General features: G+C 39.5%; 2 protein-coding genes across 4 annotated transcripts in view; one reads left to right on the top strand and one right to left on the bottom strand.

The window, feature by feature from the left end:
• Positions 1–3,025, bottom strand: part of clcc1.S (chloride channel CLIC-like 1 S homeolog) — a 31,770-nt gene extending 28,745 nt beyond the window's left edge. Inside the window, exon 1 of one of the 2 annotated variants that reach the window (XM_018259458.2) lies at positions 2,871–3,025. The gene's annotated coding sequence lies outside the window, so the exon portion shown is untranslated. 2 annotated transcript variants of the gene reach the window in all.
• A 134-nt stretch (positions 3,026–3,159) lies between these two features.
• Positions 3,160–25,074, top strand: part of camsap2.S (calmodulin regulated spectrin associated protein family member 2 S homeolog) — a 59,307-nt gene continuing 37,392 nt past the window's right edge. Inside the window, exons 1-2 of one of the 2 annotated variants that reach the window (XM_018261099.2) lie at positions 3,160–4,560; positions 14,312–14,571. In XM_018261099.2, the coding sequence (XP_018116588.1) occupies positions 4,419–4,560; positions 14,312–14,571 (402 nt within the window). In that variant the 5' untranslated portion in view covers positions 3,160–4,418. The remainder of the gene's footprint in view (positions 4,561–14,311; positions 14,572–25,074) is intronic. The other variant, XM_018261101.2, reaches the window with a different exon arrangement.

Genomic DNA, 25,074 nt, shown 5'->3' with positions numbered 1-25,074 from the left:
TGAATGCAATGACATTCAGAGAGGAATCCCTCCTTTCTCAAGCCCTAAGAGTGAAACACATACTAACCACCATCATCAGGGCTGATCTGGGCAAAGGGCACAGCCTAGTTACATATGGAATATCCCTATTCTAACATTACCTCACTCCCTGAGTAGGTGAGCACATTCTAGTAGGTCTACTATACACCATTACAAAATACATTTATTGCACATGCTTTCATCCAAAATGTGCTGCCCCAGAAACAAAAGTTTTCTATCAGAGCTGATAAACAGTAAAGCACATCTGGAAATAGCTTTTTAAGTCAACATTATATAATATATATATTTATAGATATTTTTCACTGTGCAAAAACACAGGTTATGCCTGCTGAAAATTCCACAGCTATAGAATATTAGTGTTTAAAGGCTTTCTTTTTCCCCTCTTGTCCCGATGCCTTGTCCCGATAATGGTGTTGATGACCGATTATCTGTGTTTGGGCTCAACTTAGCAGTGTCGTTGATCCTTTTCCAATGCTGACTGATGTTAAAATGCCGGAAGTGAAGAGAAGACATCAGACAATTCAGACAAGTAAATGCTCCTTACAGTTTCTGCTAAAAACTTACGGACGTTGTAAATATGGCAAATCTAACATTCTTCTAACCTGCACTAAAGCCTAAATTACAGGGATCTTTTTTTTATGTACCAAATAGAGCATACATTATTTATGCACTATAGAATTAGTAAACACGAAGGAGTCATTTATGAAAAAATGTGATCATGCCTAAAAACAGAACTTTTGGCAGCTTGGCCTGGAGCATTCCAGTTTGTGCTAACACTGCTGCTAAGGATACAAGTGATCTTGATTAGAAACAATTGCTGCACTTTGGGGAGGACTATAAGATGACTTTTAACCTTTTTACGTGCCACTTGTGGTCTTGCCAAATAATTGGATTTTCTAATTTTCCAGAGTTGCCAACCTTAACAAATGCTGCACCAGGGAAGAAAGGGCTTATTTTTTTTCTGTTTCCAAGGAATTTTTTTTTTACCACTTGGTAACAAGTAATTTAAGTTGGCCTCACACAAGCCGATTAGGATTGCCAACAGGCTGGTAACACTGATCTTTGATGTGATTGTTTTTAATAGAAAAAATAGAATTATATAAAAGCTAGTATATTTTTCCAGAACAAATGCGGCAAGGCCTACCCGATACCCTGTTATCTGGCCAGCATTGAAAATCCCTGATGGGTGAGGACATCATAAGTGTTGATAAGGTCCCCAAGGCCCCTGTATTTTCCACTTATTTGCTTAACTGGGTAAACCATATTTTCCCAGTGGATAGATAGGCAAATTGGGAAGGGATCTGCTTGTTTGTTAATATGGGTCTGGATGGGTCAAGTCGATAGACTTTATGGGCCAATGTATGGCCAGCTTAAGTCTGATTCCAATTTCCTAGTGTATGAGGCCGAGCAGCAGAGAAAAATAAAAACCATAGATATTTCATAATTAAAAAGTATGTTTAGCAAAAATCCTATTCGCTGAGCTCATGTCAAATGAGTCATATTGTGTGAAAAACTTTGAATGTGCCAGTGCATTATTCCTTTAAATACAGATGAACTGATTAAAAAAAAGTAGTGTTTACGGTTGATTTATTGAAACATTCTGCAAAAAAAAACTGCAAGTCGCACCCATCTGTTTCACTACCTGTTGACGCCTTTCCCAGGCTGGGCAGGGGGCCAACAAGTAGCAAGGTTGACCTGACAGAAAATTGAAGCCTGTTTTCGCCTGTGTGAATGCAGGGCTGTGGCTGGCTATTCCCCTCCCACTGCGTTTGTGGCAGCAACCGTGAGGACTTGCCCACCTCCTCATTTGAAACAGATCTATAGGAAGATCCAATAAAGGGCCCATTTTTAAAGATATTAATTTTTAGCCCAAAGTGAAACCAGCAAAATATATTATTCATTATTGCCTAGAAGATTGGAGAGGTATTTAGGTATGCTATATGTCTTCTTTGAACAAGAGGGTTATAATTCCCCTTTAAATGAGAACTAAAGCTTAACTAAATAAGTAGCTAGAAATGTGTCTGTAACAGCCCAAGGCAACCACAGCCCTTTAGCAGGGACGATCTGTGCCCCCAAAGATGCCCCAGTAGCCCCCATCTTCTTTTCTGCTGATTCACTGCACATGCTCTGTGCTGCAGTCACTTACTGAGCTTAGGGACCCACTCACAATATACAGTACACATAGAATATAAATGTCACAATATAAGGCTGATTAGTAAATAATACAGATGATTATTACATGGCAGCACAGAAACCAGTGCAATTAGCATCAGAATTTAATAATCAGCCCTGTAGCATCATCTTATATAACAGACAAACCTTTTTCTGCCTGATAATTTGCAACAACCCCTAAGATTAGCTTCTCAACAGCTGCTCAGAGCCCACTGAGCATGTGAGTGTCACAGACACTTTCCAAGATGGCGACCCCCTGTGACAAGTTTGAAGTCCTGGATCATTGTTGCTATTGACAAGCTGAAACATTAGGCCGGTGCAACAAGTTCGGTATATAATATATGGCATGTTAGCCATATTCATTTTTTAGAGTTTAGTTCTCCTTTAAACAAGCCATAACGAATACACGAGAGGAACACTGACAACGAGCTCAATCACTCCATTCTGTTCGTAAATAAACGAATACACGAGAGGAACACTGACAACGAGCTCAATCACTCCATTCTGTTCGTAAATAAACGAATACTGTTTTCTAAAACAAACAAACTTTTTGGTAACACTATCCCGCATATGTCATAAAAGGCACTAGGTCTGCCCTGGGGCAGTAAACCATAGCAACCAATAAGATGTTTGCGTTAAAACGCATGACCAGTGATTACCTGCTGGCTGTTGGGAGGGTTACCAGACACTTCCTTCACTTCCCATGCCGATTAAGCTGTCCCAGAGAAACGAAAGTGCAGTGGAAACTACTACTTCCGGAACAAAGTTGTTGCGCTCTGCTAGCGCCCGGAGCTGTAGTACCTGGCACCGTATTACGTGGGAGCATATGCATTCTGCGCCTGCGCAAACGATACTCCACACGCCAAAGAAGCATTTGGTGCGCGTGCGCACCATGTGTGGGTTTTTGAGTCACTTTACGCAAGCGCAGTACTATCAACTATTTTCATCCAGTGCGGCAGGAAAACCCGCAGCGGCGGCAGGCGGAGAGAAGAGGAAACGGGGGAGGGATAGAGGGTGGAGTGGAAGGATAAAGGATACAGAAAGGAATAGAGGGATAGGAGGAGTAGCGGCCCATGGACTAATCCAAAGAGGAGGGGTTCGGCTAATAGAGCGCTGTCAAGGCCTTGGATCCGATGTCTCCTTTCAATCCCGAAATCCTTTTTGGAAATTTCCTGTAGTCACATACGAGGTAGTAGAGTAATCGGGCACGACTCGGTACAGGGCAGCGGCAGCCAAAGCGGTATATGCAGCCTTCGTCCCCTAGCGATTGGTAAGCAGTGCTGCTGCCAGCGGTCACACAGTCGCGGTGATACAGTCGCGGTGATAGCGGACACTCGAATTCGGTGGCTTCCCACTCGGAGCTGATGGTATTGGCGGGATGCGTGGCAGCAGGTCAGTGTGTAATGGTCCACACAGCAGAGTAGGATGAGGAGAGAGCGAAATACCGTAACGTAGCGACTATCGCATCTCTCCGTGCACGAGCCCTATCCAGAGGAATTCCCGCTGTCACTGATTTATAGACAATCTCTGGCTGCTGCTATGGCTTTGCCTGCAGAGTATTCCGCTTGGCAGCAGCATCTGCCCGGCACCAGACCTTCTGCTTCTTCTTTCCATTAAAAAGATCGCACGTAGAAGGTCATTGCTGCGAAAAGGATCACTGGTCGCATCTCCGTGTTTTTTGTGGGCCTTTATTTGGTTTATCAATAGAAAATGTGCACATGATCACTGAGTGATCAACAAGATTCCATCAATAATTACTCATCAACATTTACAATTTAGGGACAATCAGGATCAAGTGATGTTCATACATTAAAGGATTGATCTGAAGTCTGGCAGATATTGGGAACACTACAATATAACACTAAAAGTGTTAGAAAACAAGGGCAACACCCCAGCAAAGTCTTTCTGGACATTTATTTATTGTACATGAGCTGGCTGAATCAACACTAACATTAGGCACTGACAGCTATCTATTCTCTGTTCTTCTTACTATTCAGTTGAATGACGTCCACTCATTGTGGTTTAGCATCAACACCGAGGGTTGTGGTCCCACTTGACTTTCATGTAAGAAGTCACAACTAAACGATAATTTGGGGTTAGACATATCCCATACTGATCTCTGTTATAACTACAACAAAAGGATAACCTAACCCAACAGGATTTATGATCTAAAACATGTAAGATTGAAGACCAGAAAAATCGTAACCATGGTGGACATTGCCGAAGGAGGTCAGGATGTGAAGCGGACCTTCATTGTGCCGTCCATCAAGCCCTTTGACCACTATGATTTTAATAGAGCTAAAGCTGCCTGCAATCTGGCATGGCTGGTGGCCAAAGCCTATGGAGCAGGTAAGCTTTTTCTTCTGTGGTTTTGCGGTTAATTAGGTAACAGTGCAGAAGCAGGCTTCAGTAATTGGATTACATTAAATACAGGCACATGAGTAAGTAAGTGTTTCTGATGTTGTATATGTCGTGTTCCAGTATGTTTGGGTCATTGCAAAATATAAATTCTACGTTTTTTTTGGGAGGGGGGAGGAGAAGGAATCTGCACATGGTTACTTTCAGATGAAGGATGTCTCATGATCTCATGATATTGAAATGGAGTACAGAGACCTGTTATCCAGAATGCAACCTGAGCATCTGTCATAAATTGCAAACAAAAGTCCAAGTATAACAACCCTAAGGGTAGTGTGGCCCCAGGCACTTATGTGATGTTTGATATAAGGTTGATGTAGGCCTACATACAATATTTGGTGTGTGCTTTATTCATATCAAGTAGTGTGTAAGATATGTCTGCTGGTGCAAGGAGGAAACATGAAAAAAAATAGTTGGTGCTGTAGATCTTTCTGTGCACCCATAGGAAATAAACAGTGCTTTTATACCACCTGTGCTAATACGACTTTGGTTCCAGTTTGCTAAAGTCAAACATAAATATAGTATCTGCAAGTTAGGGAGATGGCCAAACAAGCAGATATTTGTACAGTATGGTCATCCTATCCCAAGTGCTGATATGATCAGATTTCCATTATTTAGAAATATAATTGTAAAGGTCACCCTATTATAATGCTTCAATCCCCAATGGTCTTCAGGCAAGTGCTGACTAGGGCCAGTCGGGGGCATTGCCTCGGGATGAAACTTCGGGTTCGTAATATTTAGGTTTTACCACCGGCGATTATAGTTATTTTTAATGTAGATGCATTTTTGGGACATTAGTCGCTCTCAGTTGTGCATAAATAATTGTGGGAGACAAATCTCCCCATTGGGTACTGCCCTAAAGCTGGCCATAGACGCCAAAATCCGATCGTACGAATCCTCGAACGATTGGACTTCTCCATCTCCCGACCTGCCACTAAACTTCAGTTTAAATAAAGTAGTAAAAGAACAGATCAGCCGATGTTCTGCCCCTAACAGCAATCAAACGAAAGTTTATGTGTGACAAAGCTAGTGACAGTCTCCCACTGAAAATCGTCAGATCGGCAATACATGCAGAGATATCGGCGACAGAAATCTTTTATCCTGTCCAATCGACTGAACGACCGATCTCTGTGGGACGAAAAATGTCGGGATTCTCCACACACGGTTCGAAAATCGTACGAATAGAGGATTCGTACGATCGGATCTTTGCGTCTATGGCCAGTTTAAGAGTGAATATGCTTATGAGTTCTTTTTAGGTTAACATCTTTAGGGATTTTATTTTTCCATTCTCATTCTGTAGAAATGCATAATGTAGGTTAGTTATTTTGCCCTTAGGTCACTTTGTTTTGTAGGAATGTGCTCCAAAACGCATTACAGGCTCATTTCAGATTTTTTTTTTCAGTTTTGGTGTGAGTGCAGTCCAGTTGAGGCTTGCAGTAGCGGCGGCTGGGAGGAGGCCTCATTTTCAGTATTAACTTACCTGTGGGTATTGTAACTCCTTTGTGCTGTGCACTGATTTATGACATGCTCCTCCCCCCCAATGGTCAAAGGACAAAGTTCCCTAGAGGGAATTTTTTATAATGTTATATTAATGCTGGCCATAGTTTTTGGCACCGAACAATCATGCATCTACCGATTTTTCATCCAACATCGGTCAGAAAAGCGATCATCGGTTAGAAAATTTTAATTGTTCACAGTGAAATTTATCCATTGTACAATAGTTTGCAGGGCCAAGCTGGCAGCTACCATTTTCCTGACTTTAACTAGACAATATCGCTTGTATGGTCTTTTTAGTTGATGGACAAATCGTACAATGATTGGTCTTACGATGATGAAAAAATCTTTTAAAAATCTTAACGTCTATGACCACAATATTTTTAACAATTGCCCTAATTGGGTTGCTCTGTAATTAGGTTGATATTCATAGAAAATAAATTTAGACTTTCCCTAAACAATGGTCAGAAACTATGGGGCAAATTTACTTAAGACTTAAAATTCGCCAGCGTGATGTGCTTTCGGTACTTCATAGATTTACTAACGGTCGCTGGCATAATTTCGCTAGCGAAGGAGATATACTTTAGTGGTACTTTGCTCCCTAACGCCTTGCGAATTTGTGCTCTGGCGAACAGACGCAACTACGCAATTTCACTAAGATGCGGATTTTACTGAACATTACCCTTTGCGCCAGACTTGCCTTCGCCACCTCAGACCAGATGAAGTGCAATAGAGTAGATAGGACTTCCTCAAAATTTGAAAAGACCCAAAAAACGCTGGCGTCGTTTCCTTTTTTCAGGGTGATAGGCTGCAAAAGAGCATAATTTTTTTTTGGGGTAACCCGCTTCCCCCCTACATTTCCCAACATATGGCACATAAACTATACAGTGGGCTCATGTGTAGGGCAATTTAATAACTCTATTTTCTTTTATGGTTTCCCGGGCTTGTGTAGTGTAATGGATTTGCTGCAACATATACGTCCATTCCCGCCATATTGAAATTAGGCAACACTAACGCAACCTCGCTTTGCTTGGTGCAGTAACGCTAGCGCAACTTGGCCAGCGTTCGGCACCCTGGATGCAACTTCGGATTTAGTGAATTAGCGTTTTCCGGGCAAATCTACACATGGCGAATGTTGCGCTGTGAGCGAAGCCGTCGCTGGCTAATTTTCAGAGGTAAGTAAATTTGCCCCTAAATGTGGTGGAAGGTATAATATTTATGAATTATTTTCCCAAGACTCTAAGAATCTGATTTCTTTACAGTCCTTCCCCTCCCCAAATTGTAGTAATAATTTTTAATCAGATAATTGAATCACGCTGTGCATTTAGTGGATTGTAATCCCTCTCTGGCAAGGCTGTCCATAACATCAACAAATATAGCATAGTAGAAACGACACCATTGAGTACTAAAGAAATCAAAACTGAGTTTGGACTATTCCATTCAGATTATGCTGTGTGACCATATTTGTTTATCCTGAGTTGGATTGCCTGTGATCACATAATCAAAAATTGTATGAATTATGAATGGTTTAATTGCTATGAATATGACTAGTTGAACTCCAAGGATACACAGATGTGCCGTGTGAAATGCCTCCTTGTGACCATAATTGGAATTCTGTGAAAAAAATACATTTTGGGTTGCATAATTTTAAACCTTTTTTTTAAAAAATAAAACAAACTACATTTTAGGTAAAAAAACATGGTGAAACTTTGCACACTGTTCTGTGCACTCATTTGAATTCTAAATGAACCCTAACAAGGTTTGTGTTACTTTTTGGAAATAATTTTTATTGTTTTTTTATAGATTTCATTTATTTTTTACCTTTCTCTACTATTTTTGCAGTTGAGCTCGGTATGCCAGGTTGCTAATTTACTGTACAAAACGTACAAAAAGGGCTGCCCAAAACGTACATTGTCATTTCCCACTATATCTTGAGTTGGTGACCAGCAACCAGTCAACCTAACATTATCTGCAGAGTTGGTTTTATTAGGGCCTTAGATTAGGGCCTTAGATCACCCATCTGGCTGTTTACTGTTATGAAGATATGTAAAAGAATGGCTTGAGAAATTGGCGTTTAAATAAAACACTGTCTTTTTTTCTCACTGAAATTATATGAAATTCCCATTGCAGTTTATTAATAATGAAAGTGAAAAATAATTATAAAGCACATATTATTTGTAAATATAATTGCTACTTAATATGTATCTGTCTGCCACTTTTTATTTTCTGCACTGCTAACTCTGACTCTTGAAACAATGTATAAAAAAAAAAACAGCCAATTAACAACTGATCTGTAAATAACCGTTTGAAATGTGTAAATTAATATACAAAGGAAAGTTAGTTAGAATTATGTTTTCTTTTACTGTCATTTTTTTTATTTTAATTTAGCTGCAGTTCCCCTTTAAAAGAGAACTAAACATTAAAAATGAATAGGGCTAAAAATGCCATGTTTTATATACTGCACTCGCATGCTCAGTGGGCTCTGAGCAGCTGTTGAGACGTTAGGGGTCATTGCAAATTATCTAGCAGAAAATGAGGTTTGTCTGTAATATAAGCTGATGCTACAGGGCTGATTATTAAATTCCGATGCTAATTGCACTGGTTTCTGTGCTGCCATGTAGTAATTATCTGTACTAATTACTAATCAGTCTTATATTGTGACACTTATATTCTATGTGTACTGTATATTGTGAGTGGGTCCCTAAGCACAGTAAGTGACAGCAGCAGCACAGAGCATGTGCAGTGAATCAGCAGAAAAGAAGATGGGGAGCTACTGGGGCATCTTTGGAAACACAGATCTTGACTGCTAAAGGGCTGTGATTGCCCAGGGCTGGTACAGAAGCTCGTAAAGTACAACATTTCTAGCCTACTTCTTTAGTTTAGTTTAACTTTCCTTGTCCTTTAAGGCTGGCAAAGATGCCATAACTTAGCTAAAAACTCTGGTAAAGTCTAGACACCCCTGCTCTAAACTTTTACATACGGTAGGTTGTAGCTCAGCCCATAATGACCATGCTCTCTGGGCTTTACAAAGTCTGTAACAAAGCAGATGTTATAATTGAATACAGATATGGGATCCGTTATCAGGAAATCCCTTATACAGAAAGCTCTGAATTACAGGAAGTCCATCTCCATTTTAATCAAGTAACCTACAGTTTTCAAAATTATTTCATTTTTCTCTGTAGTAATAAAACAGTAGCTTGTACTTGATCCTAACTACAGTTTAGTAGATTTTTTTTTTTTATTGAGATCCAAAGTACAGAAAAAGCACTTTATCCAGAAAACCCTAGGTCCAGAGCATACTGGATACCTTGCATACACGTCCCCGGTGCTGCTAAGAAATGTCAATGTAAGGGCGCGATTTAGCAAGGCTTGAATTCGAATTTTTGCACGATTCGAATTTTTTTTTTTTTGCACAGAAACCTCACAAATTCTAATTGGCATCTTAAAGCTGGTGAGGTCATGCAGAAGGTAATGGGAGTTGCCATAGGCAAAAATCAAGCGATTTTTTTAAATAAATACTTTTTATTTTTTAAGTTTGGAAAACAAATTAGATTTTTTTTTTAACCATTTAAACTAAGAAAAATTTGAGGTATTCAAGTTTTTTTCACATTTGTATTCAATTGAGTTTTTTAAATTCAGATTTTTTCATAAATCAGCAAACGTTTGTTTTTTTTTAATTGTGATTTTAAATGAAGTAATAAAAAAACCTCAAACCTCACAAATTAGATTTTTGATAAATAAGCCCATGTATGTAGAGTTTAACAGTTCAAAACAAATCCAATTTAAATCTTAAAATAAGAAAAATAATAAAAGGAGTAGAAAGCAAATAAAAGAATGTTACCTGTAGTGTACTATTTGAAACCAGTACATTTTTGTTTTGAAGCTGAGCTGCCCCTTTAGGCTGATCTGCAAAATATATTCTTTGCTGTTGTATTTCAGCTGACGGAGAGGCTCCCAAATTCACTGCTGCCATTTGCTACTTGAGTGGGTAATGTGTAGCGACTACTGGGACTTGTCTGCCCAAAAACCCTGTAATATGCATACAGGTTGGTGTTAGCCAGTACCGTAGCTCAGAATGATTTTTTTCTCTCTGTAATAATAGAACAGTACCTTATACTTGATTGTAAGACATAATTGTGATTTAAGACAACACAATTTATTTATTTATTTATTTGTTTCAGTAGACTTAAGGCATGGTGATCCAAATTACAGAAAGACCCCCTTATCCAGAAAACCCCCAGGTCCTGAGCATTCTGCTTAACGGGTCCCATACCTGTACTGTTCCAGTGAAGCAGTGTAGCTTGCGTAAACCATCTCCCTTCAGCTAGTGTCAGGCTGTATAAGCATTTGTGTGTGGTGGAATTAGACGTGGACAAGAGGAAAATAATGTGGCCAGATTCCTCTGCAGTGAATGAGTCAGAGAAACCTTGTAATGCCACAGCCTCCTGTTAATCCTCTCTAGCAGAGCTGTGTAATCATAATTTACATTTAAAGAAAGGAGGAGCAGAGATTTGTTTTAGAGTAATGCCACATGTTATTATCTATATATACTTTTATGAGGCCCTGCAGCAAAACAGAGTTGTCTTTGGTTGCATACTGGAACAGTCACAAGGAATTGCCTAGGAATATGGCTGGGATTCTTGCCAAAAAACAGGAATGGATGAGATATAAGATGCTAGTTGTAAATGTGTGCACTTTCTGTTGGGCTAATTTATGAACATATCAAAGACTTGACATGTTGCAATTGGCACTTGTGCAAGATAGCGCCTGTGTAAGAAAATGGACCCTTGTTTATCCCGTTAAATTGTAAGCAATATATTATCACAAAAACACAGGTCTCTCAAAAGCTGTGGTTGCTTTTATATAAAACCTGTGCCTTAAAGTGATACAGACACGTTCCTATAAAAATCTTAGGAATGTGTCAGTATTGAGTAAATGCTGCACCCGGAATAGTTCCCCTCAAAGTCCCCCGCAAACCTGCGTTCACTCGACCCTCCGACACTGCTAAATGATCTTCTGAAGTGTTCAGTGACGCTGGGCTGGGAGCGACACAATCCTTCCATAGGCTGATTACGAATGAAAGCAGGAATTCAGCCTATCAAAGGATCGCTCCGCCCCCAGCCCAGCATCACTAAAGCAACGCGGAAGATCTATTAGTGGTGTCAGCCGGTCTGCTGCACACAGGTTCGCTGGGCTGTGGCGACTTTGAGGGGAACTATTCCATGTGCAGCATTTACTTCATACTGACACGTTCCTATGATTTTTATAGGAACTTGTCAGTATTGCTTTAATAATAAATATCTATCTTGTAAGTAAAGGTCTTTTAAAAATAGGGCTGCTTTGCACACTAAAAATATGAAAATGAACTACCATGCCAGCTGAGAAAGTGGGCTGTTAGCAGTACAGACATGGAACAATACAACAATGGAACATTAAAAAATACAAAAATACAAATTGAGTAATGAGTGCTACATTTTAAGAGGCACAAGGTGGGAGCTTCCTGCCCCGTAGAGCTTACAGTCCAGCCATTTAAAGTTTCTTTTTGTTTGAATCCCCAAGTATTAAAGAGGACATATAGCATAAATTTTGACAATGTATCAAACCATGTAAAATAATGTAAAATGGAAGAGAGTTTTTATTTTAATAACTTTTGGGTCAAAAACGCCTGAAGTTCAGAGGTTTCCTGTATCAGGCTGTAGAGCTGCCAGCACCTTCTGCCTAAGTTACAGATCAGCAGCCAATGAGGGAGGAGTGGGCGTGTTTGTGTTTGCAGGGAGTTCCATTTATTGCCTTGCAACTCCCTGCACCTAAACATAAATTATTCCAGAACAGCTGCATTTACTCCCTTGCAAATCCGTGCACCTGACCATAAACTGTTCCAGACAGCTGAATTTTTACCTTGCAACTCCCTGCACCTGATCATAAATTGTTTCAGAACAGCTGAATTTATTCCCTTGCAACTCCCTGAATCTGACCGTAAACTGTTCCACAACAGCTACACTTTCCCTTTAAACTCCCTACACCTGATTGTAAATTGTTCCAGACAGCTGCATTTTTACCTTGCAACTCCTGATCATAAATTGTTCCAGAACAGCTGCATGTATTCCCTTGCAACTCCCTGTGCCTGACCATAAACTGTTCAACAACAGCTGCATTTATTCCCTTGCAACTACCAGCTCCTGGTCATAAATGGTTCCAAAACTGCTGCATTTATTCAGTTGCAACTCCCTGAACCTGATCATATATCAATATGCAGGAAAACAAACCTACATCTGCTGTTCTGGAATATCATACCAGTAAATACTAATGTACCTTGCTTGTATAACTTTTATAATTTAATAGATGCAGAGAGTTGCACAGTGTATAACAATGCATTATGGGCTATAGATTATGTCCAGCTGGGCATGTGCATTTGTGAATAATGCCTATTTGCTGTGGAACACAGGAGCATACTGTACTTGAATGATCAGGCAGCCGGATAAGACAGTTATGTGCAGGCTGGGAACACAGGACAGAGTGATTGAAGGGTTTCCATGCAGAGTTCAGCCTGTCATTCAGTGCTGAGACCACTTCCTATGAGAGAATTAATAGACACTCCCACTCTTGGACTATTGGACACTGGCGTGCCGCGTTAATTGTTCGGTGGCCCAGTTCAGGACTCTCTGCGGCCCATAGGTTGGGGACCCCTGCTCTAGACCAGTGATCCTCAACCAGTGGCTCATGAGCAACATGTTGCTCACCAATTTCTTGGATGTTGCGTTTGTTGACCTCCAAGTATGCTCATTATTGAATTCCTGGCTCGCCAGTTTTGTTTGCATAAAAACCAGGTGTACTGCCAAACAGAGCCTCCTTTAGGCTGGCATTTAAAATAGGGGTACCAAATAGCCAATCACGGCCCTTATTTGGCATCCCCAGGTGCGTTTTTTCATGCTTGGTGTTGCTCCCCACCTCTTTTTAACATTTGATTGTGGCTCTTGGGTAAAAAAGGTTGGGAACCCCTGCTCTAAATCATTTTATTTGCTGGTGTAAAAGTAAATTTTATGTCATTTGTTTCCTGTGCCAAGAGTTTGCTAATGGAACTACAGTAGAAAGCCAGTGCTTGTTTGTGGGTACCTGATTTTATTAAATGGAAAAGTGTGATGCCTGACGTGTAAATGAATGCGTCTATTAAGTAGGGGAGAAGCCATGGGGCTCTGATGTCTTTCCAAAGCAAAGCTTTAAAAAACAAAGGCATGTTATGACATTCACAGAGATGTATGTAGAAGCTTTACAGCTTGGTAGAACAAATGCATTGTCTTTGCTTAGTTTCAGTTGACTATTCAAAATTTAAGGCAGAAGTTAGGTACAGTTAAGTGATATTGCAACTGTTTTTCATAGCGTTTTCTGACTTTTTTTTCTGTTTAAGACCCCTATTGGTGTCCAATATTTAATCAGGATCTCTCTTTAATATAGCAATAACCTTGCTAACAGCTAGACGGGGGAAAAAATCCGCCTATCTCTGCTGATAGACACTTGTTGCTACATCTGATGAGGGTGGGAGGGGTCCCTTTCTTCAAGGTGCAGATGCGCAAAGATTGTGCTGTGCAGGCACTGATCAGGATAGGGCGAAGGGCTACACCCAGGGAAATTATGAATTTAAATGTGCCACTGGTATCAGTCATTCGTCCATAGTCACAGCATCAGATAAGTGTTCACCTTAAAACTTACTATTAATGACTTCCTTGATTTAGAGGTTTTGACATATATCTACTAGAGCAACTAGGCATTCCACCCAAATATTACCCCTTCAGACTGGGCCTCCGCAGCATCTGCTCTGGGTCTCCCTGGGGGGCTTCAAACCATTTGTAGAACCAAAAAAAAAAAAAACAAAGGGAGAGAGAAGTTGAGAAAATAAAAAAATGATAAAGGAAATACACAGCAGAAAAGATGAAGGAGAAAGGAACAGAGAGCAAAGCGATGGGAAAAGAGAGGTTGAAGTAGAAAGAAAAAAGGGGGAATTAAAGGGAATATGGAGTGCAATGAGAAGGGAAGAACAGTCTTAATTGTAGATGGAGACTTTGGTTTGCTTTTCCCAATGCATTCATCATTTAAGAAAATTTGACTCTGACGTCTCCTTGTTGTAACATTGATGTGGTTTATTATTTTGGGCAATTAGTTTTACATTGATCACTCATTTTTATTTCACCCATAGAAAATGTCCCCAAGGAGCTCCAGGAGCCATTTTATACTGACCAGTATGATCAAGAGCACATGAAACCTCCTGTTGTGAACCTGCTGATATCTGCAGATTTGTACTGCCGGGCCGGAAGTCTGATCTTAAAAAGTGACACAGCCAAACCTTTGCTGGGACATGATGCAGTTATTCAAGCCCTGGCACAACGTGGACTCTATGTCACTGACCATGAAAAGCTGGTGACCGAGAGGGACTTGAGGAAAAAGCCTATCCAAATGGTAAGAGCAAAGGGCTTGGGGGTCGGATGCCTATTTCTATAAATAAATATTTCTGCAAGATGAGATTAAGCAAGTAATATAATGTATATCACAGGCTTGCAATTGGAAATAAATGCTTTTTTTTTCAAAATTCAACAGTTTCTTCTGTTTTGCATGCACATTTCCAATGTTTTACATTTAACCATTTTCCATAGAAAGGAGCCAGAAGCATAAATGAATCTGTTTGTTAATCCCTTGACAGTAACATAAGTGGACCTCAGTAAATGTTATCCAAACAGATGGATAACGGTCTCTTTATTCTGCATGAAAGCTGCTCTGTATCAAATACTGTATGATGTGTAGAAACTGCTGGTGCATTCGATTTTGAAACTGTTTAGTGAAATTATATTTATGTTTACTCACCATGCAGATTGCTGCAATCATAATGGCATTTATTTTATTGCACCAAACCCTGCACCATCACTTCTCTTGACCTGCAACATATTACTCCCAGTGTGAATTTATAATGCTGTACATAACACCTCCTATGTGCAGTTACCACGACAACCTACTTGGTCTGTATTCCAGCATTTCTATCCGTGACCGAATTTCAAGCATCCGGACCCAGGCTTACAATGAAAGCAAAGCATGTTTCTCCTTCCCACTGCATCCCACGCACCAACACATATCTTACAACCTTGCCTAATTTAATTAATGAATTATTAAAACACCCATTTCTTTGGGATCATTCTAACAGATGCCAGAAGAATATAGAACACACAACCAAAAGTTAAATTAATGCCTGGGTGCTATTTTTTTTAAACAATATGTAGATCCTCTGGTGACTGCACTCCAAGGAAAGTAATAAGAAAACAAAAAAAGTAGATTGAATCAGGTTTATTATGTCCAACAATTTGGTTCTATATAAGAAGATAATTCTAAAAAAGTGGAAGTTAATCATGAGTATATTTTAGATAAAAATGTTCATATACATGAGTCGAAGGGCAGATTATATATGAATAGTTCTATAGTCTTTTCCACACTTTTTATTGCAAGTAAAAGTGAGTTTAATACTTATTAAAAGGTAAAAGTTTAATATAGAGTTTAATACACTTATAACAGCTGCCAGTATTTCAGCTCCTCCTCTTTCTTTTTAGTCAGAAATCCATGTAATGTTTTCATACTGTTCTGTTATGGTGCTTAAAATATTGTATTTTATTTGAATTTTGGCATTAAGCTTAATCTGTAGCCTCCAGCACTTTTGCTTGCATCGCACCCTACTTGTTCTTCTTGTCTACCTTTCTGGGTTTCCTTTGCAGTGCCTCTTTTCCCTGCAGGCTCTGTCTGCTTTTCTCTACACTGCTCCATCTCATAGTGCTCCTGATCTAGGCTTTTTTTTTTTTTTTTTATTAAAGCTTGTTTACTCTTCTGGCTCTTCTTCAATGCCTTGCACTTTCTTGTAGTTTTTCTGCTTTTCTCTACACGTTTAAAAGGTCCACCCTGCTCCATCTCCTAAGGCTAATAATGATTAGGTGTTATCACAAGTTTATAATTACTTTACCTGGAAACATTGTGTTGTGTCTGCTGACTTGACTACATAAATGTGCTTTGCTGCATATGCATTAAAGTCAACAATGAGTTATATCACGATATAAAAGCACAAGGCTGCAGGCTTTTAGACAAGTGATAGGCAGTGGACTAGGGGTAAATGTTTTAGAAGAGATCACCATAAGTTATAAGGGGCACGCTGTTTATAAGGATATCATTTATAGTTTGGTCCCATAGAAAAATGAACAAACTGTAGGTTATATAGGGAGTACCCCCTTTTGTAAAATATAAGGATATTATAAGTTACCGAGGAGTTTCATCGGCCTCGTGTTTTTATACAGGGCATGAAACTCCGAGGTTACTTCTAATATCCTCATATTTTGCAACAGGGGGTACTTTATTTATTATAATACACACGTTTTAGTGAGTCATGTGACAGAAATGACATCACTACTCACCGTTTATAACTGATGACATCAGAACTCACCGTTTATAAGGATATAATTTACAAGATATTCATGGCTTTTGTGTATTATATAGTGAATAAAGTACCCCCCCTTATATTATAAGTTACCGAGGAGTTTCATGACTATATATTTATACAGGTCTTGGAACTCCGAGGTAACTTCTAATATCCTCATATTTGCAACTGGGGGTACTTTATTATAATACACAAGTTTCAGTGAGTCATGTGACAGAAATGACATCAGAACTCACCGTTTATGACTGATGACATCCAAACTCACTGTGTATTATAGCTTTATAATACACAAGAGCCATGAATATCTTGTAAATTATATCCTTATAAAAGGTGACTAGTGATGTCATCAGTTATAAACGGTGACACATGACTCACTAAAACTTGTGTATTATAATAAATAAAGTACCCCCTGTTGCAAAATATTAGAAGTCACCTTGGAGTTCCATGACCTGTATGAAAACACTCGTCCTTAGGCCTCGTGCTTTTATATGGTCATTGAACTCCTCTGTGACTTATAATATGCTTATATTTTACAATAGGGGGTACTTTATTCACTATATAATACACAAGAGCCATGAATATCCAGTAAATGATATACTTATAATACACAAAAGCCATGAATATCTTGTGAATTATATCCTTATAAACATTGAGTTCTGATGTCATCAGTTATAAACTGTGATTTCTGATGTCATTTCTGTCACATGACTCACTGAAATTTGTGTATTATAATAAAAAAGTACCCCCAGTTGCAAAATATGACGATATTAGAAGTTACCTCGGAGTTCCACGACCTGTATAAAAGCACTCAGCCTTCGGCCTTGTGCTTTTATATGGTCATGAAACTCCTCGGTAACTTATAATATCCTTATATTTTACAAAAGGAGGTACTTTATTCACTATATAAACGGTGAGTACTGATGTCATCAGTTATAAACGGTGAGTAGTGGTGTCATTTGTGTAACATGACTCACTGAATCTTGTGTATTATAATAAATAAAGTACCCCCAGTTGCAAAATATGAGGATATTATAAATTACCTCGGAGTTCCATGACCTGTATAAAAACACTTGTCCTTTGCTTCGTGTTTTTATATGGCCATGATACTCCTCAGTAACTTATAATATCCTTATATTTTAAAAGAGGGGTACTTTATTCACTATATAAACGGAGCTTAGTGATGCACCTAGTTACCTAAGTGATATAAAGATGTATTTGGCATAAGTTCTTTAATGTAGTCTGGCACACAAATATGTTTTAGTTCTAGGCTTACAGGATGTCGATTAGAGATATTTGTGATTGTAAAGGGTTGCTGTGTAAAACCCAGTCACAGATTTATTCTCCCCTGCAATGATAAAAACAGTGTAGAAGATCAGGGGAAGCATCTAGGTTTGAAGGCGCTATATATATGCACTTTGAGCAGCTTGTGTTCTACCTTTGGTTGGTGTAACATTTCAAAATTAAAAAAATGAATACATCATGAGTTGTGGGTATATTTTTATATATTACTACATTTGTAAAATAAGCGTTTGCTTTTTAAATCTCGGACGAGGGAGTTCATGAACAAGAGACTGGAAAATATGAGCTGTGCCAGCTACAAAGGCATCTTTGAGAACTGTGACTAAGAACTGGCTTCTCTCATTGTAGCTGTTCATTGGGAAAGCTTTGAATACAGTCGCCTGCTGGCAAAGTGAGTGCAGGCCGGAGCATAAATAGATTCCATTATTCTTGCCATCTCACATAGCAGCACAGGGGTCAGGACAAGAGGAGAGCTAACGTGTGCATCACTTAAAGCAACTTTACTTCTGCCACTTATTCCTTGATGGGATAATTGCCATTATCTTTTTTTTTGTTCCTGTGGAGGTTTTACAAATGGCCTTGCTGCCATTAAATGTAATGTGCCACACAGAAACTGTTTGCAGTTAAAGACTACATGAAACATTTTAGGTTTCTTTTACTATAAAGTGCAAATTTTTAATGAAAACATGTTTTTTTTCAAAACGCATCAGTTAATAGCGATACTCCAGCAGAACTCTGCACTGAAATTTCTCAAAAGAGCAAACAATTTTTTTTATATTCAATTTTGAAATCTGACATGGGGCTAGACATTTTGTCAATTTTTGTCAATAAACGGGTTTCCGGATAACAGATCCCATACCTGTAGTCATAAATTAATACTGTACTTGATACAAACTTAGATATAATTAATATTATTATTAGAAGCAAAACAAGGCTATTGGGTTTAAGTTCTTTTTTAATAGATTTAAGTTATGTAGATCAAAATTACGGAAAGATTAATTTTCTGGAAAACCCCAAGTCACTAGCATTCCGGATAATAGGTCCCCTATCCATAATAACAAAACCAGCATATTGGCTTTGTTTAATGTTTACATGATTTTCTAGTAGACTTAAGGTGTGAAGATCCAAATCACAGAAATATCTGTTATCCAGAAAACTCCAAGTTTGAAGCATTCTGGATAACAGGTCTCATCTTCCTTGCTTGTGCCGCACAAGATCATTACAGAATGCCAACTGAAACTATTTTAAAACTGAAAACAAATGAATTTAATTTTTTTTCTCCTGATGAATTAAGTGCTGCCATGTTTGATGTGCTTCTACGTGTTAGAGAAGGTGACCTTGTTGGCATGCTTCCTGGCTTAATCTATCAAGCCAACTTCTTACTGTCACAATACTAGCTGGACTGAAACATTGGCATCAGAACAAGTTAAAGGGGCAGTTCGCATTCACAAAATAATTTTTTCTGAAATAGCACTCAGCAGATATCCTAGCCTTGGGGTTGAAGGGCAACATTTTGTCCTACCAAATCTATTCTTTTATGTCAAGTGTGGTTCGGCATACTCAGTGTCTGTAATCTTGTTTGAGATATGGTTCCCGTTAACCCCGCTGTGCTATTCTGTTTGTCAATAAAAAGCAGGAAAACAGGGCAGATTTGTGGTTGGGTTTTGCGGGAAGAAGGGCTTTCAGTAAACATTACATTTTATGCTAGCCTTTCATTCTCCTTTGGGGTAAGGGCACACTGGGCGATTCAGGGAGATTTAGTCACCTGACGACTAATTGCCTCGACTTTGCGGCGACCAATCTCCCCGAATGCCTTCCCTCACTTTGCGCTGGCTAAAATTAAAAAATTTGTGATTAGCGGCAGCGATTTTTCATTTTAGCCAGCGCAGAGTGAGGGAAGGCGAGGCGATTAGTCGCCAGGTGACTAAATCTCCCCGAATAACCCAGTATGCCCTTACCCTTAATACCATCTTTTATTAGTCATTCCAGGTGTCTGGGTCCCATTTGTTACTCTGAAATTTCTATGATACAATTAGTGTTGCTGCCTTAAATATAGGTAATGGTGTTGCTTTGTGTTCCAGTAATACTAACATAATGATGATCACATTTGCCTGTGTTTATTATACAGTGGGGACTCTCTTCTCTCTCTCTCTTCCCTCTCCCCTCTCCCCATTTCATCACACTAGTCCTCACAGGATTCCCTTATCTTCCTTGTCTCCATAGAATCCCCTTTTTTCCATTTTTCAATTTCTCTGCATGGACAGGAGACACTTGGGCTGTGATTCTGATTTGTCTGCGTAATTGGTTTCCTCTGCAGTTCTTGATGATTGAAAATGTAGGAAATGGGTTAGATGCTGAAATATTTTACTCAAGACGACTGTCTCATCTGTTAAAGGAGAAGGAAAGGTTTGGTGCACTCGGGGGGTGCCAAATGTAAGGCACCCCAAGTGATTGTAGTTACTTACCAACTTACCTGGTTTTTTATTAGTTACTTACCTGAAACCCTGGGCGGGTGCACCTATCAGCATAAAACTGCCCTGGCCCGGGGTTATACCAGTGAGCACCACGGAGCGATCCTCTTCCGGCATCTTCTTTCTTCAAATTTCCTGGGGCAAACGCATACGCACTTGAACAAATAGACGACTTTTTAGTTAAACTTCAGCTTTTCGTTCTACTGCGCATGCACAGCCACGTGAAGGAAAGAGGAAGCCGGAACAGAAGGCTCCGTGGTACTCACTGGTATAACCCCGGGTCGGTGCAGTTTTATGCTGATAGGTGCACCAGCCCGGGGTTTCAGGTAAGTCAATACAATCACTTGGGGGTGCCTAACATTTGGCACCCCAAGTACAAACAGACGTTCCTTCTCCTTTAACCTGAAAAGGAGTGGCATCATTTATTTACGTTGGGTACCTGTCCTGGGTATGTCATGGGTTTAAAGATTCGTGGATTTCTCTTGGCTATGTGCACCCTCACATGTGGCAGATTATCTTAAAAACTATTGGGCAGCAATCTATCCCAAGATATTTTCTTAAAAAAAAAATGAAGTAGCTTGTTTTCATAAGGAAATCCATGGAAACAAAACAAGTCAGTGTCCTGCGTTTATTACCCAAATGCATCCACTTTAGGTTATGCTTCCTCCCCTGTGTGGATGGGGTCTGTAAAACATTTTCTCTGTATGAACACAAGGTTTCTAGGAATAAGTCATTCTGTCTGATTACTTTGAGGCGTGCTTGTTTTTTACATGAGCTGAATAAAAAGACTAGGTCTCTGGTCTCGCTTCATGCTCTGATGTTTAATTAAAGCAGTAGTCACATTTTGCAATTAGAATAATTATTTCAACTTGAACTGCATCAGTGAGAGACGTGTAAGAGCAAGGCCAGACGTGGCGTTTTTATGTCGCATTTTTAAAAAAGCTCAGTCAGGCGTAAATACGCCACTGAAATCACATGTGACCGTCAACATGCGTTTTTCATTCGTTTTTCAGCACGTAGGTTTCTTTTCCCAACATGCACTTCTCATCGTTCTCGTTCCCTATAATTCCGCTGGCTGGAAATAGAAAAGCTATTTAGAAAAAGAACATGATTACATCACCGGCCGTAAAAACGTATATGCGCCATTTATCTCGTGAGAATTTGGATGGCATATTTAAAATACGCTGCATATTTACGTAAAGTATGGTTTCAAACTTGCAGATCCCCTTGAGTCTATTAATTTGGTAGTTTCTTGACATATTGGCGTTTCTGCTAAAATACTCCAATACTGGCATCCCGTGGCGGATTTCGGCTTGCAAGTGCCCTGTGAGAATTGCCATGGTGCCTTTTCCATTAGTTCCAGTGGTAGTGCAGTTTATGCATATTTACGCCAGATGTAGCTTTTTTTAAGAATGTAATGTAAAAACGCCATGTCCGGCCTTGCCCTAAGAGAGACAGTGGCAGGAGAGGATAGCAGAAGTAGAATGAACAAAGTACTGCCCTCTTAAAGGGGTTGTTTACCTTTGAGTTAACTTTTAGTATGATGTAGAGAGTGATATTCCTAGACAATTTGCAATTGGTTTTCATTGTTTATTATTTGTAGTTTTTGGGCTATTTATCTCCTTATTCAGCAGCTCTCCAGTTTGCAATTTCAGCAATCTGGTTGCTAGGGTCAACAGTACCCTAGCAACCATGCATTGATTTGAATGAGAGACTGGAATATGAATAGAAAGAAGTGTAATAAAAAGTAGTAATAACAATACATTTGTAGCCTTAGGGTAAGGCCAGACAAGGAGATTCGGGGAGATTTTGTCGCCTGGCGACTTATCGCCACGTCTTTTGCACGACTATCTCCCCGAACCGCCCCAGCGTTTTTTCCCCATAGGCTAGAATGAAAAGTCGCCTGCGCTAATGCACACGCGGCGATTCGTTTTTAATAGTCGCCCAAAGTTGCCTCACTGAGGCAACTTTGGGCGACTATTGAAAACGCATTGCCGCGTGTGCATTAGCGCAGGTGATTTAGCGCTGTAGCCTATGGGGAAAAGACGCTGAGGCAGTTCAGGGAGATAGTCGCGCAAAAGACGTGGCGATAAGTCGCCAGGCGACAAAATCTCCCCCCGAATCTCCTCGTCTGGCCTTACCCTTACAGAGTACCGGTATTTGTTTTTAAGTGACCCCCTTCTAAAAGCTGGAAAGAGTCAGAAGAAGAAGGCAAATAATTCACAAACTATAAAAAATAATGAAGACTAGCTGAAAAGTTGCTTAGAACTGGCCATTCTATAACATACTAAAAGTTCATTTAAAGGTGAACCACTCCTTTAAATATATGTGAAAACATGATCTTATGTAACAGAAAATAGTACAGTGCTGTTGAGGTCAAATTCATATTGGCAGCATTCATAAGACCTAATTGAAGGCTCTGCAGGTTGATCCAACTAGCTAGATTCATCTCACCCCCGTGTTCATGGCGCAGATCTCGGACAAAACTCGGACAGCAGTATTGAATGCAAAATTCAGGCTTTATTTCATACACACAGGTGAAAGATTGAGCGGTGGGTATGCACGCTGACTTACGCGTTTCTTTCACCTGTGTGTATGAAATAAAGCCTGAATTTTGCATTCAATACTGCTGTCCGAGTTTTGTCCGAGATCTGCGCCATGAACACGGGGGTGAGATGAATCTAGCAGTTGAATACCGGCACGAAGTAACCGGCATCCCGTGAAGGCTGCGACTGGACGGACACAGTTATTCCGGGTGAGCTCCGATGCGAACCGCATCTCTTTTCCTTATTTACGTTGATCCAACTAGCTGTCTGAATCTGCTAGTAATAAAAAAACAATATAGGGGGTCACACCCTAGTGCTTGCTGCAGAGAGAAGCATCACTAGGCGCAGCCAAGCCCTGTCCTTAGCACCTGTTTATGTGCCTCACCCTGCCCGCCCCATATCAATTCAGCTCTGAATGTCACTCGGAAATGGAGCATTGAGGCCTGTATCTATTCTATTCAAATACAAGAGTCCTCTGCACTCAACCCATTATCAATATATTTAAGACAGAGACATTTTGTGCATACTGCTACTGAAAAATGCCTTACCCTTTAAAAAAAACAGGGATTGTTTGTCCATATATTGCAATATATTTAAGCTGGCCAACTATGTCAAAGTCATCCCAAATACTGAACAGAGTCCTAACCCTAATTGGCATATACAAATTAAGATTTATTAATTAACTAAGGATTGAAGAGAACTGCATGGTTAAACATTTTTCTACTTCCTTGCTTGTGTGACGAAAAGTCACATTATTTTAAGAATTCGGTTCGGCCAGGCACTTGGATTCAGCCAAATCCCTAACCGAATCCAGGATTCAGCCAAATCCCTAACCGAATCCAGGATTCAGTGCATCCCTACTATTTACCCTAACAACCAAGTTGTGGTTTCAAGAGCCTCTGTAGAAAGACAAATAATAAAAAGTAACAATAAAATTGTAGCCTCACAAGAGTTTTGTTTTTTTTTTTGCCTGCTGGGATCAGTGATGCCCATTTGAAATGTAGAAAGAAGCAGAAGTGGCAGGCAAAAAAATGGTGAAAAGTTGCTAAAAATAGGCCATTCTTTAACACACTTAAATGAACATTTGCTGAGTTAACATTAGCAAGAAATATTGGAAAGAATAACATTTCCTTGAAAAGAAATATGGAAAAATGTTATATTAAATATGAACAGTGTTCAATAGCTGGAAATGCCAAGTCATCTTGAAAAGATTCTAGAACACGTTTCTTATCTATTTTATCAAGAGAATGTTACCAAAAATTCTTTCAAATCTTTTCAAAAACAAAATTCCTATGTGCAGTTTTTCTTCAAAATAACACAATCCTTTCATGGCAAGGGGACGGAAAGGTGGAATTCTGTGCATACATCAGCATTGCTAATCATACAAAACTATTGTCATTTTTAGAAGATAATTTAAAAACAACTGCACACAGCCTGGGGGGAGTTAAAAGTGTAAGATTGTACAGGATCTTTATTGCATCCGTAATACATTCAGTTCCAAAAAGAAAATGACTACTAAGGATTGCATAGGGACCATAGGGAATTCAAATGGTGAGAATCCTTTACTGTCAACTCTTGAGCCACCCCACAGTGCTTTACAAAGTTGTTACATGGATATTGGCAACGTTCGGATTTTATATAGTATTAAAAATCCTATGCTTTCTGGTGCCCGAGTACATATGAAAACACTTATGAAAAAAGGTGTAATGTTTGCTATAGATCTAGTAAAGCTGTCCATACAGAGCTAGGTCTGCTGGTTTGGCAAGGTTACCATACAAATTGATCTGGGCTTGGTTTGGCCTCCCGCATGCTGGCTCCAGCGCATCTTTTGGTGGGGCCAATGCATGCTTGTTGGGAGAGGATTATATCAACATGCTGATGTGCTCCTACCTACCCAATAAATATAAGGCCACATTTTAGCCAGATATCTTATATGGAGAGCCCATACATGAGCAGATATGCTGCCAACTAGTTCTGAAGAGGCAGTTTTAAATCTGAATGGCCAGCTTTATATGTAGTAACCAATCAGCACCTTGCATTTACTTGACAGCTGCTTGAAAGCTAAGAAGTGATTGATCGCTATGAGTTACTAGACTTGGTCAGATTACACATGCTTTTTATCTCATTACCCCTCATGGTTCTAAACTGCTCTGGTCCTTATGTAACAAATAGTATAATG

This window comes from Xenopus laevis, chromosome 4S (genome assembly GCF_017654675.1).
Source record: "Xenopus laevis strain J_2021 chromosome 4S, Xenopus_laevis_v10.1, whole genome shotgun sequence".
Classification (NCBI taxonomy): Eukaryota; Metazoa; Chordata; class Amphibia; order Anura; family Pipidae; genus Xenopus; species Xenopus laevis.
The sequence above is the reverse complement of the archived record's forward strand: the minus strand, read 5'-3'. Positions and strand labels throughout refer to the sequence as shown.